Consider the following 13446-nt stretch of genomic DNA (forward strand, 5'->3'; position numbering starts at 1 on the left):
TATTATTATTGTTATTACATTATACCGCTATTGTTGAGAGGGTGCTTATCGGGGGAGGATTTCCCTCCCTGAGGGACGGCATGGAGATAGGGAACTCCCTTGACTTAAACAGCTCTTTGGAAGCTCTGAACACACTGACTAGGTGGCCGCAGGAGCAACCCAAACTGATAAGAGGTGGGTTGCAGAAGCCTCATCTTCCAGGGTTTTGAGAATGGCAACTAGTGGTTACAAATTACAGACTGCTCCGTGGTTGCTCGTGCCATAAAAACCTGCCAGCATTCACCCAAGATGCCCGGGTAGCCCAGCCTGGCCCTGGTCACAGACTCGCTTCTGATGGGAAGGAATGAGGTATTTCATACGTGGCAAACACGACTCTCTCCCAGCASTTACTCAGCTGGGGAGGAGAAACTCTTCTGCTGTGAGTTTTCCCTTAGGCATCTCCCAACTTCATCTGCGGTCACGGCTGTTTGCTTTCCAGGGTCAGAGTAATTGCTTTGCAATATTGGCTGCAGCAGCACAGAGGCACTGCCTCCTCGTGAGGATCCTTACCAGAACGAGCCCTTCATGATCCCAAGTTCCCTTTGACTTATTTTTAGCCTTCCTCCTTCTTCCCCTTTTCCCTTCTTCAACACAGAAAGCCACCAGCTCCACCAGGTTCATAAGGGCACTTGCTGGAGCCCCTTCATGAAAGAAAGCACCCGAGCCACCGCTTGTCCCATTGCTTAAAGGTTTAGAGACAGATCCCACTCCCTGCCATGGTGCTGCATCCATCCCGCCATGCTCTGTCCGTACCGTAGATCACCCGTGTTCCTCACAGCTGAGCAGGGGAAATAAATAGATGCTCGCACAGAATCACAGCAAAACTGGGGCTCTTGGACCTCCAGCCACTGCAGCTGGAGCTCGTGTGGAGTCTGTGTCCCTGCCGGCACGGAAAGGGCACCTGCACACAGGACCACGGGAAAGAACAGGCTCCCAAGGAGCCTGCGGAGCTCGAGCTCTGCGTCACACTGCTGCGCTGGGATTTACGGAGCACCGCTGGAACCAGCCCCATAAAAATCCTTAATTTACAGAAAACAAAAGCACACGCGTCCTGCGGCCAGCAGCTCTGCACTAAGCAGCAATTTAAATCACAGGGGCGTTTATATAAACGGCGTTGCCGAGCCCAGTAAGCTCCTGAGGAAGACTGCGCCCCTGCGAGCGGCCGGGCACATCTGCCGGCCCCGGCGTAACGTGGGCCAAAGTGGCCGTAAAGCAGGCGGTAACGCACAGAACAAGGCAGTTCTGGCTCCTTTCGCCACCTCGGATAGGATTTAGGAACCCTGGAGAAGCCTTTCTGGCACCTTCAAAGCCTTTATTGGGAAAAGAGGMCTCTCCCAGCTGGAGCAGAGATGCTCAAAGAGGGGAGGTAGCGGCTTTCAGAGCAACACCTTGGGATTAGGGAAGAGAGTAGCAGTTGCCATACATTAATTAATAGAATTAAACTCTGACGTGGCTGTTAAAACACCAAAAGAGGCAATTTTGCCACACTSACAGGGTAGGAAAGCTTTCTTGCTGCAGATGCAGCTCTTGGAAGTTCACATATGCTCAGAAAGTGCCCAGAGAAATCTATGGAAGAAAAATAAGGACTAATAACTATACAAATAGCACCATTCTTTCAGGAACTCCATTATCCACAAGGCTTGGAGGCTCAGGAAATAGTCCAACCAGAGCATATTTGCATGGTATTTGTACCCCTCTCAGCATCTGCTCTTGGACACTCTTAAGCTGGTTGGATCTTTGATCTGATCCAAAGCCATGGTTTTTCTCTTTGGTAAGGGCTCTATAGAGAGTCTCTCATCTCCCCTTAGGTAGCTTTCAGTTTTCAAACTTGAGTTCAGAAATTCAGAAACCCTCTTTGCCAGGTCTGTTGCAAAGGCAATTCTAAACTGGTTGGAAGCGTCACCTTCCTCCAAAGGCCACATCTCCCCAGCAGCACTCTCTGATCACCAGCTCATGCTGTCCCACATTATCCAGTGCTTTTCCCTTCCCATAACAAAGAAACCTCCATGACAAGAAGGAAACCTCCATGCACTGCTGCCCCACCAGCAGTGGGCAAAGACAGCAGCGTATGGTTAAAGACTGAGCGCTCCGACCCCCTTATGCCTTGACATACCTTTGTTATACGCTTGCTTTTTAGTGATGCTGCCCACCCACGTGCTGTGCTAAAAATTAGTCTGGATCCAGTCGTGCCTTGGAAAACTGCAAGCCTAAGTAGGACAAACTGAAAAGCTGCTTCGGTTCATCCCTACCTGCAATTCCCCTGCTAAAAACAACACCGGTTTAGGCGAAGGTTGGATTTTGGGGAAGGGAGCTRGGGAGAGGAGGCAGTGGCTGCTCCAGCTGATCCATGCCAGCATCTCAGCTGGTCAGGCACGAGGCGAGGATTTAGCATTGGAGCTGCAGCAGGATAGCAGGTGGTTTCATGGGATTCCCATAGAGAGGAAGCTGGCAGAGGCAGATTGCATCCAGGAGCATGCAGCGGGTGTCTGACATCCAGCAGAGAAGTCCCAAGCCCTTCTTCCTCTGCACCAGACCCAGAAAACACCGGCTGATCCTCCTTTTTCTCTTAGCTGAATTATTTAACTCCTGCAGTTTTTCTCTGCTAACCTGCCTAACCTGACAAACAGCGTTCACCACATCCTAGCAGGCATTAGGAGGACAGAAAAGCAGTGTTTCCTAYGTGCAGCCCTTGGTTTGGGAAAGGCCCAACTGCTCAGCCACGATTCAGGCCATTCATAACCGATGGTTATTTAAGATGTGCGTGAAAACACAGCTACAGATGCAGGACAAGAGCTGTGCTCAGCGGTGGGCTGCTTTCCCCCTTGCCCTAACACACCAGGTTGGATGTGGCCAGGAATGCCGTGAGCAAGGAAACAGCGTCGTGCCACAAGCGGGCAGGATGCGCCGGGCCGAGTGCTCTATCACACCTTCTGCAAGCAGCACCCACACAGTTGTTTTTCCTCTTCTGGTGGAAGATACTACAAGAGTTTCCTATATGCTTTTACAGTCACTGATGACACGTTTCTGGCCCCCTACTCTTCATCTGCTTCCTCACTCTGCAGTGAGCGAGCACTGAACGTAGTTCAGCGAGGAAGGGAAGTCTTCACGTCTGATACTAGTTTGTGCTGTAAACAACAGCCCTTAAAAGCACCCATTTCTGCCACGACCTATAAAGGAGCACAGTAAAGCCAGCCCACCGCTGCCCGTAAGCACCTGAAGCGAGGTGAGATGAATCCTGCTCGTGACAGCCTCGAGGAAGAAGTCAGCCCTTGCCGTCAGTCACCACGACGCAACGTCGGAGATAACCACGGAGCGTCTCCGTACTCGGAGCAGAAAGAACCCGGTGGTGACTCAGCTGCTTCTGTTGACAAACGATGATTTGCTTTTCCAAACACACACAAGGCAGCAAAACTGAATGCCAGAGGATCCCACACGGGGCCCCGCTCGTGGCGGAGACACAGGCTGAGGCCAAGCCTGGGAGCTGAAGGAGCATCTCCAAGGGTTGATCGCTTGCACCTTGATCCATGAGGAGGTTCCCTCATGCTACTAGTAGAGCACCCTCTCCACAACATGTGTAGGCAGCATTGGCCACCATGGCAGAGGCTGGGGCAGTTCATACAGTGGTGCTTTCCACACATGCTGCATCTGACATCAGCTGCTCTCATGTGGTGTTAAAAACAGCAAACGGAGGTGCAACAGACTGTTACTCTGTTTTGAATGTCACTATGTGAAGATGCTCAGATCAACTAGTCCTTATGCAGCAYGTGTGTTTTGTAGCTGCAGTTTGGTCTGCTCCTGTCCCTGTGTTCGGGAGATGCCCCTTCCCATGCGTTTTGCTTTGAGCAGCAAAATGTAGCTGGATTTCACCTCCCTGAGCCTGAGAAACCGCATGACTCAGAAACCTGCAATCTGCTTCAAAACAAAGCATTTAAGAGAAAAGATATAAGCAGTAATGGGGCTGCTCAGCTCAGGAGCATAACTGCTAGAGGGCTGCTCATATACTCAGAAGCCTTTAACCTTTCTCCAGCTTATTTTCTGTTTAACCACTGCAAGCCCCGAGTGCAACTGGGAGCCAACGTGTCACTTCAGATACGCACCCGCTGCTGTCCATAAAACGCTGGAGCCCGTGAGGCAGGAGGAGCTGCGGTGCTGGCACGGAGCAGCCGGAGTGACGTGGAGCAGGGAGAGCCGAGCACTCGTTCYGCATCCTCCAAAGGGCTTTCGTTCCTGCCAGTTAACCAGGCGCTGGCTTCCGAGGGGATTACGTGTCATCAAGACTCTTGGCTGTGACAACTGATTGTCTCCGGCAACAGTTTGGCCTTTGGATTCGTGGTTCTGAGCGCGTATCAGGAGAGCTGTCATCCAGTGCCTTGCGGAATGCTCTCTCTTCGCCTCAACATCCCTCATCCCAAATAAACAGTTCGCCTTAGGTGGACCTCCATCAAGAAGCTAAGATCAGCCCCAAATTTCAACACGAGCCTGCCTGGGACACTCTGTTTCCCATGCCTGCAGCTGGATGCAAGCATGACAGCCTTGCAGCAGCACTGTCCTTCTGCTGAGCTCTACAAGAGCCACCAAGCTTGGTGGTCGCCTGCCATCAGGGCTCACCTGCAGCCAAGTCCTTTGCAAAAGGAATCTGTTGCAGCCCTAGGCAGGAGAAATCCCAGGTGAGAGCAGCCAAAAGAGTGAATGGGTTTGGAATAAGACACCAAAACTAGCACAGAAACCACGGTAGAGCCTCATACTAATTGAGGGCCAGCCCACACTAAGACCACCAGACTGGACRCTCCTTGCAACCCAGTTTCCTACAGAGAAAACCCGAACTGGGTCTGGAAGACGGCTGCTCTTAGAGACGATCAGTCTGCTGGGATGGATCCTGCTCTGCTCTCTTCCCTCTCCTGCTATGTTCCTGCCCCCTCTAGAGGCTGYCAAGCTGCTTGCTCTCCCAGAAACCCGGAGACTGGTTGCAGGCACYATGGGGAGGTTGCAGGCACCTTTTGCTGCCATCCTCGGGCTGCTTTGCAGGATGTTTGCAGCACTCTGGCATCTCCAAGTCAAGAATGATTAGAGGGAACAGGTGAAGTGAAGAGAAAACTGAGGAAACGAAGATGGAGGAATAGGTAGAGGTCTCCAGGGTACCGCTAAGACCTGCCAGAGGACAAGCAGCTTCCTCCACCTCTCACACATCTGCTGCTGTCACCTTGAACGACTCCAGATCTTGTTCCTGAGGACAGAGAAAAGCCTGGGTCTCTGCACAGAGACACTGCAAAGCCATTTTGGTCTCTGAGGACATGTGAGGAAATGCAGCTGCCTCTTAAATAACAGCAGTTGACAACCAGTCGTGAGTAGATGAGTGATGGTGGCTGCAGCCATCGTGGCAAAGGATCTTATTTCAAGGATGAGCCAATGAAGGCCCATTCAGATATCTGYAGCCCATCATAAAGCTATTGAGGGAGCACCTGCCACAAAAACTTGATGTTTTTAAATCCTTGAAAAAGGACACGGTAGAAATAAGTCTACTTAGCTCACGTACTTCACTTAGTGACGCAATTCTTGAATAAAAACGAATAATGAAAGTGATGGGTGGTCAAAACCCATGTCCTGAGTAGGCTGAGGTTTGTTTTTCTTCTTAGTGTAGCGCTCGTTTGTGTGCAGAGAGGCCTAGAAATGAGGGTGCCTTTGCTGGGGACACAGCCTGCCAAGATGTCCCTCCAGGCTCGCTGGGGGACATGTTGATGGTCAGAGTGGGCAATGTGCTCAAGCCCCGTGAGCTCCCCATGTCCTGAGCAGTGGGCTGGATTTCAGGCCAAGSGGGATGTGCTTTGAGAGGGCACGTAGGGAAGCGTGCTCGCTACCAGGCCAGTGCAGCTCATGCACTCATCAGCACCAAACCCACGCTCCAACTTAAAAGTACATATATTTTTTCTCTTTCAGCTTATTCYAATCATAAAGCTAAATATCACAGCTGTTTTCCCTAAATGATTCCARGCTCACTGTCAAGCTCGCACTCCTTTGGGTCAGCAACCTCCTTTCCTTGCGTTCACCTCCACGACTTCTCTTAGCACCAGTTATCTCGCCCAGCTCCACTGGACAAAGCTGCCAGGCCGCCCACTAAGGGTTTTTTGGGTCTCCTCTCCTCCTGCCCCACGGTGTTGTCTCCTGCCCCACTGCCTCTTTGGGCAACAAGCCAGGTGGTGAGAAGCACAGGAATCCAAAGAGACCAGGACCACCAATCCCACACACATCTCCTTTGTTATATTCAATACATTGAATGCATCTCCCATGCATTAGACCGATGCTCCTCAAGCTAGAAAGATGAGTTTAGGCCTCGTTTCCCAGCATGACACATCATCCCCTTAAGAGGAACCATCATCTCTCTGTGCAGCTCTCCAATAATAGGAAAGACTTTGCTGAGTGCACCTCTGTGTTTATAAGTCATATTAAACTGCAATTGAAATGAAGTCCCTCTTTTCTCTGAAAGTTACAATTAGTTGGGCTGAGTWATTTTGAAAATTTATTTTGAATTTAGATGAAAAATGCATTGATATGATATATATGCAGCAGTAACATTCCTCTACATAAGGATTTCACAGCAGAACATGCAACCTCATACCCAGAGATCCAGCCTATAGATGAATTGCCTATATTCATAGACTTTAAACTTAAAACAAAATAAAAGCAGTTTTTTCAAAAATATCCAAGATTTTAGAAAGCTAAATCTTTGTTTCCCCCAAAAAAAGATCTGATTTACACATCCAGATTACAGCCACCAGACAATCTCCTTCAATCTCCGTCTTGTGTGGCTTCAAGCCTGCATGGGCAGATCCATCTCGCCTAACATGAGCTGAAAACACAGTGTCCCAACTGAGCCCATCACTAAGACTCCTACCAACATAAGCAGAGAGGCATCTCCCAGGGTTGACATGACCCGGATGGTCCAGGAATGAGACCTATGTCCTTATYCAGAAAGACTGCAAGGTTTTACATAAGTCCTTACAGAAAACAAGGGTTGCAAAGCATCTGGCACAATATATTGACAGGGACCCATGTTCCTTCAAGGAATAAAAATAAGAAGAAATATTAAACTAGATATTTCCACAGATAGGCATCAGAACTTACACCACACAAACACTTAATTTCCTGCTTTGGGTTCACTAGAAGATTTTGCACTTTGTTTAGTGAATTTTGCTAAGGTTTCTTCTTCCCCAGAACAGAATTGTTTATTCCTTAACCAAGTACGTTCCRCCACAACAAATGAGATTGAAAATGATTAATAAGCAGCTGAGGGATTCATCTGAGATTGACAAAGATTAACGTGCCTCTTATTCTTATCCGTCTTTTTGTTCTCTCTTTCTCTCGTAGCTACCTAGACAGCTTAGATCGAATTGGAGCTGCAGACTACCAGCCCACGGAGCAGGACATCCTTCGGACCAGGGTCAAAACAACTGGCATCGTAGAAACCCACTTCACATTCAAAAATCTCCACTTCAGGTGAGTCTAAAAGGGCAGTGCCATAGCAAATTTTCACAGCACCTATTTATCACAGTGCTTCTCCATGATTCACAAAGGCAAAATAGTGTAACTCCTGTTTTTAACAGTCAGAGAGCTCCTGTTCCTTCCCTGCAAAGGCTTCTGCATTTCAGGGTGTCAACAGTATGAAATGTTTTGCAATCCTATCCTGAAAATAATCATAAGCCTGTGCAGTCCTTCACCTTCACTGTACCTTCTTCTAAGCCAAATGCCACTTTCCTGTTTGCAAACACAATAAGAAATGGGTCTCATAACTGATGAAGCTTCTGAAATGCAAAAATATTTGGCCAAACTTCTTCATTTCTCCAGTGTGGGTCAGTCACATTGTTAACACTAGATATTGACACTCACAGATTCAACCATTAGAGAGATAAGAACGTGGAGACAGAAAGCCACACGTCATATTTAGAGTAGGTAAAACTGAGCCCAACCTCCCCAGATCCCTTGGCACTGCTGAGATTAAAACATAAGCACACACATCTCTAGTCGTTGCTGCTCCTCTTCTTCAGGCTCCAGATCTTGGAGGGGGACACTGAGCCAGTGGTCAAGGGCATGATGCTCCGTATTTGGAGCTTTCCGAGGACAGTGTTTAGAAAGGCCCGAGATGCTGTGGAAGTTTCCTCTGAGCAAGCAGGAGCGAGCGCTGAYGGCTCCTCTCCTGTGCCCTAGGCTCTTTGACGTCGGAGGCCAGCGGTCAGAACGCAAGAAGTGGATTCACTGCTTCGAGGACGTCACGGCCATCATTTTCTGCGTCGCGCTGAGTGGCTACGACCAGGTGCTCCATGAAGACGAAACCACGGTGAGTGGCAGCTGGGCCTCRGAGGCCCCGACGCTTCTTTACGGGGTGCTGCAGAGCCAGCGCTGCTCAGAGCTCCCCCGAGGCTCGCTGCGGTGCTAGAGCCATGCGCGGTGCTCAATCGGTCCCCTTCGACTCTCAAAGCCTGGGGAGATTTGTCCTCCATGCGCTTCAAAATCAACGCCTGCACTCCCAGGTAATGGTTCCTTGCATTGATAAAGCTGCTGTGTTTTTTTTTTCTTCCTCTTTCTAGCTGACCTGYATTTTGTCAAAGGGTGTTGAAGGGGCTCTATATCCAAAGGCAGAGTAGATGTGGACGGGTGGGCTTTTAAAGCAAACATAAGGAAACAGTCACACCGTGGTGCAGGGAGGTGGCGGGTGGCCACACATCCCTGAGTCAGGCTCAGACTAGGAGCATAACCTATTTCTTCAGGCAAAATAAATTCATTTTCATGTGTGGAACTGGAACCATTTGATTCCTCAGGTAATTTCGCTCTACAAGAGCTTCTGCAACTTCCTACTGTGACAGTAGGCTCAAAATACCATCTAGAAAAGAGTTAGYGAGGACCTGGGCGCTCCCTGCTATCAGAGGGAGTGCAATTAATGCAAATTAACTGAATACACAGAAAAGATGCAAGAAGGCTCCCTGCTACATTTCCCCAGCCCTGTGTGGGATTCAGCATGACAGGAATGCGAGCTTTGGGAAGATGGGTTAAGACTAACTGAGGCAAGAACACAGTTGCATTTGTCTAGCAGAAAGGAATTAAAAGTCGTTCTCAGACTTCAGGAAATACTTCATCTGTACCCAATGCAAAACAGCACAAAGGACTTCTCCTGTCCCCTGAGTCTGCGTGGGGCTCTTGTCCTTGCTGTCCTGCTTGTGAAGCTGCCAYGTGTCTATAAGGAAGGCATCGAGGGAACAAGGTGGGGTTTCTTGCTTCTCCCAGCCCTGGCTGATGGCTTGAGGAAGTCACCTTGGGTGCCAGAGTTCAGGGTGTTCTTAACGTCCCTCCAGACAGCTAAAGAGACTGAGACACCCTCTGCGCCCTCATCTTTATATATTTATCTATAATTCTCAAGTTTTCTTCATCTCCCCATGACCCTGGCCCTCATCTATTCAAGCCTGTGCAGTCCTGTAGGATTCACCAGGGAGGAACCAAAACCTCTTGAAGTGATTTGAAAAACCCGGTAAACACAGTGCTGCAAACTACTGCATCTGGGTAGGGGAGAAATACCCGGGACATAAAGAAACCTGTGCAAGGAGTGCATCAGCCCAGGGGCTGCAAGTGAGGCAGAGTGCAAGGTGTTCTTTACATAGAGCTTGAGCCGCAGCACTCACCCAAATCGTGAAGCCATGAAGCCCACCAGCCAGTACCACCGTGTTGCAGCCCCATCACAGACAGGGAGGCTGCTCTGACACACTCTGCTCCAGAAACCTGGCTCCACGCAGCTCCACCTTTGCGTTTGCATCAGGAAGGCAGGCTCGCCTCCCCTGACGTGGCGCTGACGTTTGATTGCTATTTCCATCCCTTTCCGCAACGCCTTTCGGGGGCTGCTGAGCAACGGGAGGGCAGAGGCAGCTGCTGTTCATTTACACGTTCCAGCATCGCGTGGGGAGAGGAGGGGACGGGGCACAAGCACCGCCAGGCCCACAGGACACCCCCGCCTAACCCAAATAAGCAGCCCCGTGCAAGGCAAAAGAGGAGAAACGGCAGGACTGGAGCTCATCCACCCAGCTGTAGCTGCAGCAGGTGCAAAACAGCACCCACAGGCTCCCGGGCCTCTGCCAWCTTAACCCCCTGTCATTCAGTGTCCTCCCTGCTAACATGGTCCCTCTGCAAAAAAGCCCAGCAGTAAAAGCAGCATCTCTCTAGTCGGCTGATTTGCTCTCTGTGTGCATCAGCCACAGCTGCTGGCTTTAATGACGTAAATCAGCTTTTATTGCTTCTCACTTCGGAAGCACAAAGCCGAGGCAGCTAAGCGGTCCTGGTCCTCCAGCTTCATTTTCCCTAGAAGCACTTACTGTGGCGCAGGCGCTCCCAGCTTTATTAAGCTGCCAAGGGTCTGGGSGCTGCATGGAGGCCTTCCTCTTGCTCACAGAGCCTTCCTCACCGGCACCGATCCCTGAGATGGGAAGAGCCTCGCTGCGTGCTGGATTCCCAAGAAACTTGCAAAGCTGCTGTTTGGTGGGAAGAGCCTTTCCTCGTGACTTTGGCACCCTGTTGACAGCAGTCACAGGATTTCACAACGGCATTTGATGCTTCTCTAAGGCAAACTGCCCTCGAGGAGGATGAAACTGCAGTTCAAACACAGCCTTTAATGCAGGGGCTCTCCTTGCTCAGCTCTGGTTAATGCCAGGGCATTAGGAGCAGTAGGGCAGCAGGGTCACATTGCCCCAAACACCTTCTCCCAAGGCTCCCAGTGGATCTGACACCTCCCTCCCTCTCCTCGTGCCCCAAGTCTTGGCTGAGGGCACTGCATGCCCAGCTCAGAGGAAGAAACAGAGGGAAACTCGAGCACTGCCCATTCCCACTGCTGCCAGGTACAGCCCACAGCCAGAGTTCAAGGCTAAGTTACACTCGCTGCCCACCCCGTGCAAGACACAAGATGCTGCCCCAAAGGTGCAACGAGTCGAGTAGATGTGACGATGCCTGAGCATCTACCTTTGCCTCCTCCATCACAGGGACTCACAGGGCACCTTGCTGGGCAGCAGCACAGAGCATTCGCGCAGGGTGGAAACGTCCTGCTTTAACTCAGACCAAGCTCAATAGATCTATCTGCATAACGAGGCTATTTTATCTTACAGTGCCGCTTTTGTGACTTATTTTTGTGTTTCATGAGTTTACCAGCAGAACACCCAGAATATTTTTCTATCTAATCAGGGAGGAGAAAAGGACCTCAGCCATTACTGAAGAAAACTGGAGAAGAGGCCAACCAAAAGCCAGATTTGCATTGCTCCCTCCAAGTGTTTTAAGACATCAAGAGTATGGAAACCAAGACCATCCTCTTTGATTTTCCCTCACAAGTGCAAGGGTGCCAGGCCAAGAGAGGGAGATATTTACAATGCATTTTGCTGCCTCTGAAACAAAGGGATTTAGGTCATCCATAGCTAGTCAGGATACGGTTGTATCATTCATGCCTTTATTCCTGAGCGTGCAGCAGGCCAAAGGCATCATGCTGGTGACTCTTGATATGCATTAGCATTGAACTGTTAGGTCGTATTTTGTTGCATGACCTGGTTAGCGTGCTCTCTCCAATATCACCAGGCAATGAAAATTCAATTGCAGCACTCAGAAATTTCCATCCGAGTGACAAAGCAAGGGCAAGTAGCTTCAGCATCCTAGGAAGCATAACCAGAGGGAGAATACAGAGTTTCTGTGGTTACAATAATGCTCCACRTCCTTAGAGTTTGCATGACAGTTARCACTTAATTACCAAACAAAAAAGGATTGCATCAACTGTACAATGCAGAAATAGCCAGGTATCATCATGGACTCTGGTTAAGGAAAAAAAAGAGATGATTTTTTTTGAAAGAGTGACTGCCTGGGCAGAATCCTGACTGCAGCATCTGTTCTCTCTTGTGCTCATAGAGAGCTGCATTGCTTGGGTGAGGGGCAAACAAACCTATTCTTGCAGTGACATCTGAATTCAGCTATAAGCAATTCTGTACCTCTTGTGTAGGAAAAAGAGTGTGAGAGTTTATTTTTTATGGGCAAGTGGTTATCGCTATGAAACATACCTGGTGTGGCTGCTTTCCTTGTGGGAGTCCAAAGTGTCTGCAGGTGCATGGATTCAAAATAAGTTTTGAAATAGGAGGTGACATGAAGAGGCCACTGATTCAAGAGTCCTTGTTTTAGTGAATTGCTGGTAGATGCAAAATCAAGTTGGACAAAAGCAGTACAGTAGGTCCAAAAGCAGATGAAGACATTTATATGGGAAAAGTATAAAATGGGCTTTTCATGCCCATTGCTGCCCCTACAGAGCCGGTAAGTGCCCTCCTGTCTCAGGCAGGACTCTGCCTGAAGTGTTGGAGGTTTCTACCAACATTTGTTGAATCCTTGAGAAGAGAAAGGAAGAGGGGAGATGAGGAGGACTTGCTGCTTTAGCTGGTAGCAGCACAGCTTGTGCTCTGCTGTCCACTGCATTTCACCACTGCAGGTTTCTCTCTAGCTGGGAGTTAATTTTGCACCTCTGTTAGGGAAGAGGGGCCCTTGCTGCTCGGTAGTGTCTGCTTCTCCTCAGCAAGAGGGAAGGAAGAGATGGGTTAAAATCACAACCTTTCCCAGGCAATACTGGGCCATAAGGGAAGTCAGAGGACTTCTGTAGGCTCCCTAGGTTGTCTTGGGAAGTGACCTGGGCCTAGCTGAGTCACACGGCTGCCTGTGCTGTGCTACACCACCAGCAAGGGTGTGCGGTAAGTCCTGCGGCATCCCGAGGAATCAGAGTAAGCCACAAGCACCGTTTGTGCCTTTGTTTCTCCATGCTTTGGATTTAAATCCTCCATAAGGATGATAGACATGCGCCAAAAGGTCCTGTGGGAACTCCACCTAAACCCAGTTAACTACAGTTGCTTTCTGTTCCACGATCCTCCTCCACTTGCTTCTCTTCTGCTCCCAAAGGGCTTTGGGCAGCCCGAGATCTTTCCAGGTGCCCACATGGTAACTGGTTTGATGCCACGGGCCCCAAAGAGGAGCATTACYGCATGGTTTCTGCAACACCCAGCATGAAACGAGTCAGCAGAAACACAATGTGCAACCGTGGGGTGTCCCTGTGAGCAGGCAGCTCGCTCTGTGCCCGAACAAATAGCCCTGTCCAAGGCAATACTGACAGACAAACACACACCGAGTTCCTCTCACAGGGTAAAGCCGGGACATTAAGACACCTTTCTAATAACTCCAGAGGCCGGGACAGCTAATGCATTTTTATATTTATGCCTAATCACGTGTTTCCCCTGTATCGCTGCAATCCGCGGTGGAGAGAAGCTCGTGGGCTCCACGCGCGGCCGGCACGGTGCGGCGCCCGCGTCCTCCTTCACTCTAGGTTGATTGGAAGTGGCCTTCGCCCACGGAGCTGCTTTTATC

General features: G+C 49.8%; 1 protein-coding gene across 2 annotated transcripts in view; it reads left to right on the top strand.

Annotated features, from left to right (window-relative positions):
* GNAO1 (G protein subunit alpha o1) overlaps window positions 1–13446 on the top strand; it is a 97725-nt gene that overhangs the window by 68300 nt on the left and 15979 nt on the right. For both annotated transcript variants that reach the window (XM_026043139.1, XM_026043138.1), the window contains exons 5-6: window positions 7402–7530; window positions 8239–8368. In XM_026043139.1, coding sequence (XP_025898924.1) covers window positions 7402–7530; window positions 8239–8368 — 259 coding nt within the window. The remainder of the gene's footprint in view (window positions 1–7401; window positions 7531–8238; window positions 8369–13446) is intronic.

This window comes from Nothoprocta perdicaria, unplaced genomic scaffold (genome assembly GCF_003342845.1).
Source record: "Nothoprocta perdicaria isolate Ctin4 unplaced genomic scaffold, notPer1 scaffold_321, whole genome shotgun sequence".
Lineage (NCBI taxonomy): Eukaryota > Metazoa > Chordata > Aves > Tinamiformes > Tinamidae > Nothoprocta > Nothoprocta perdicaria.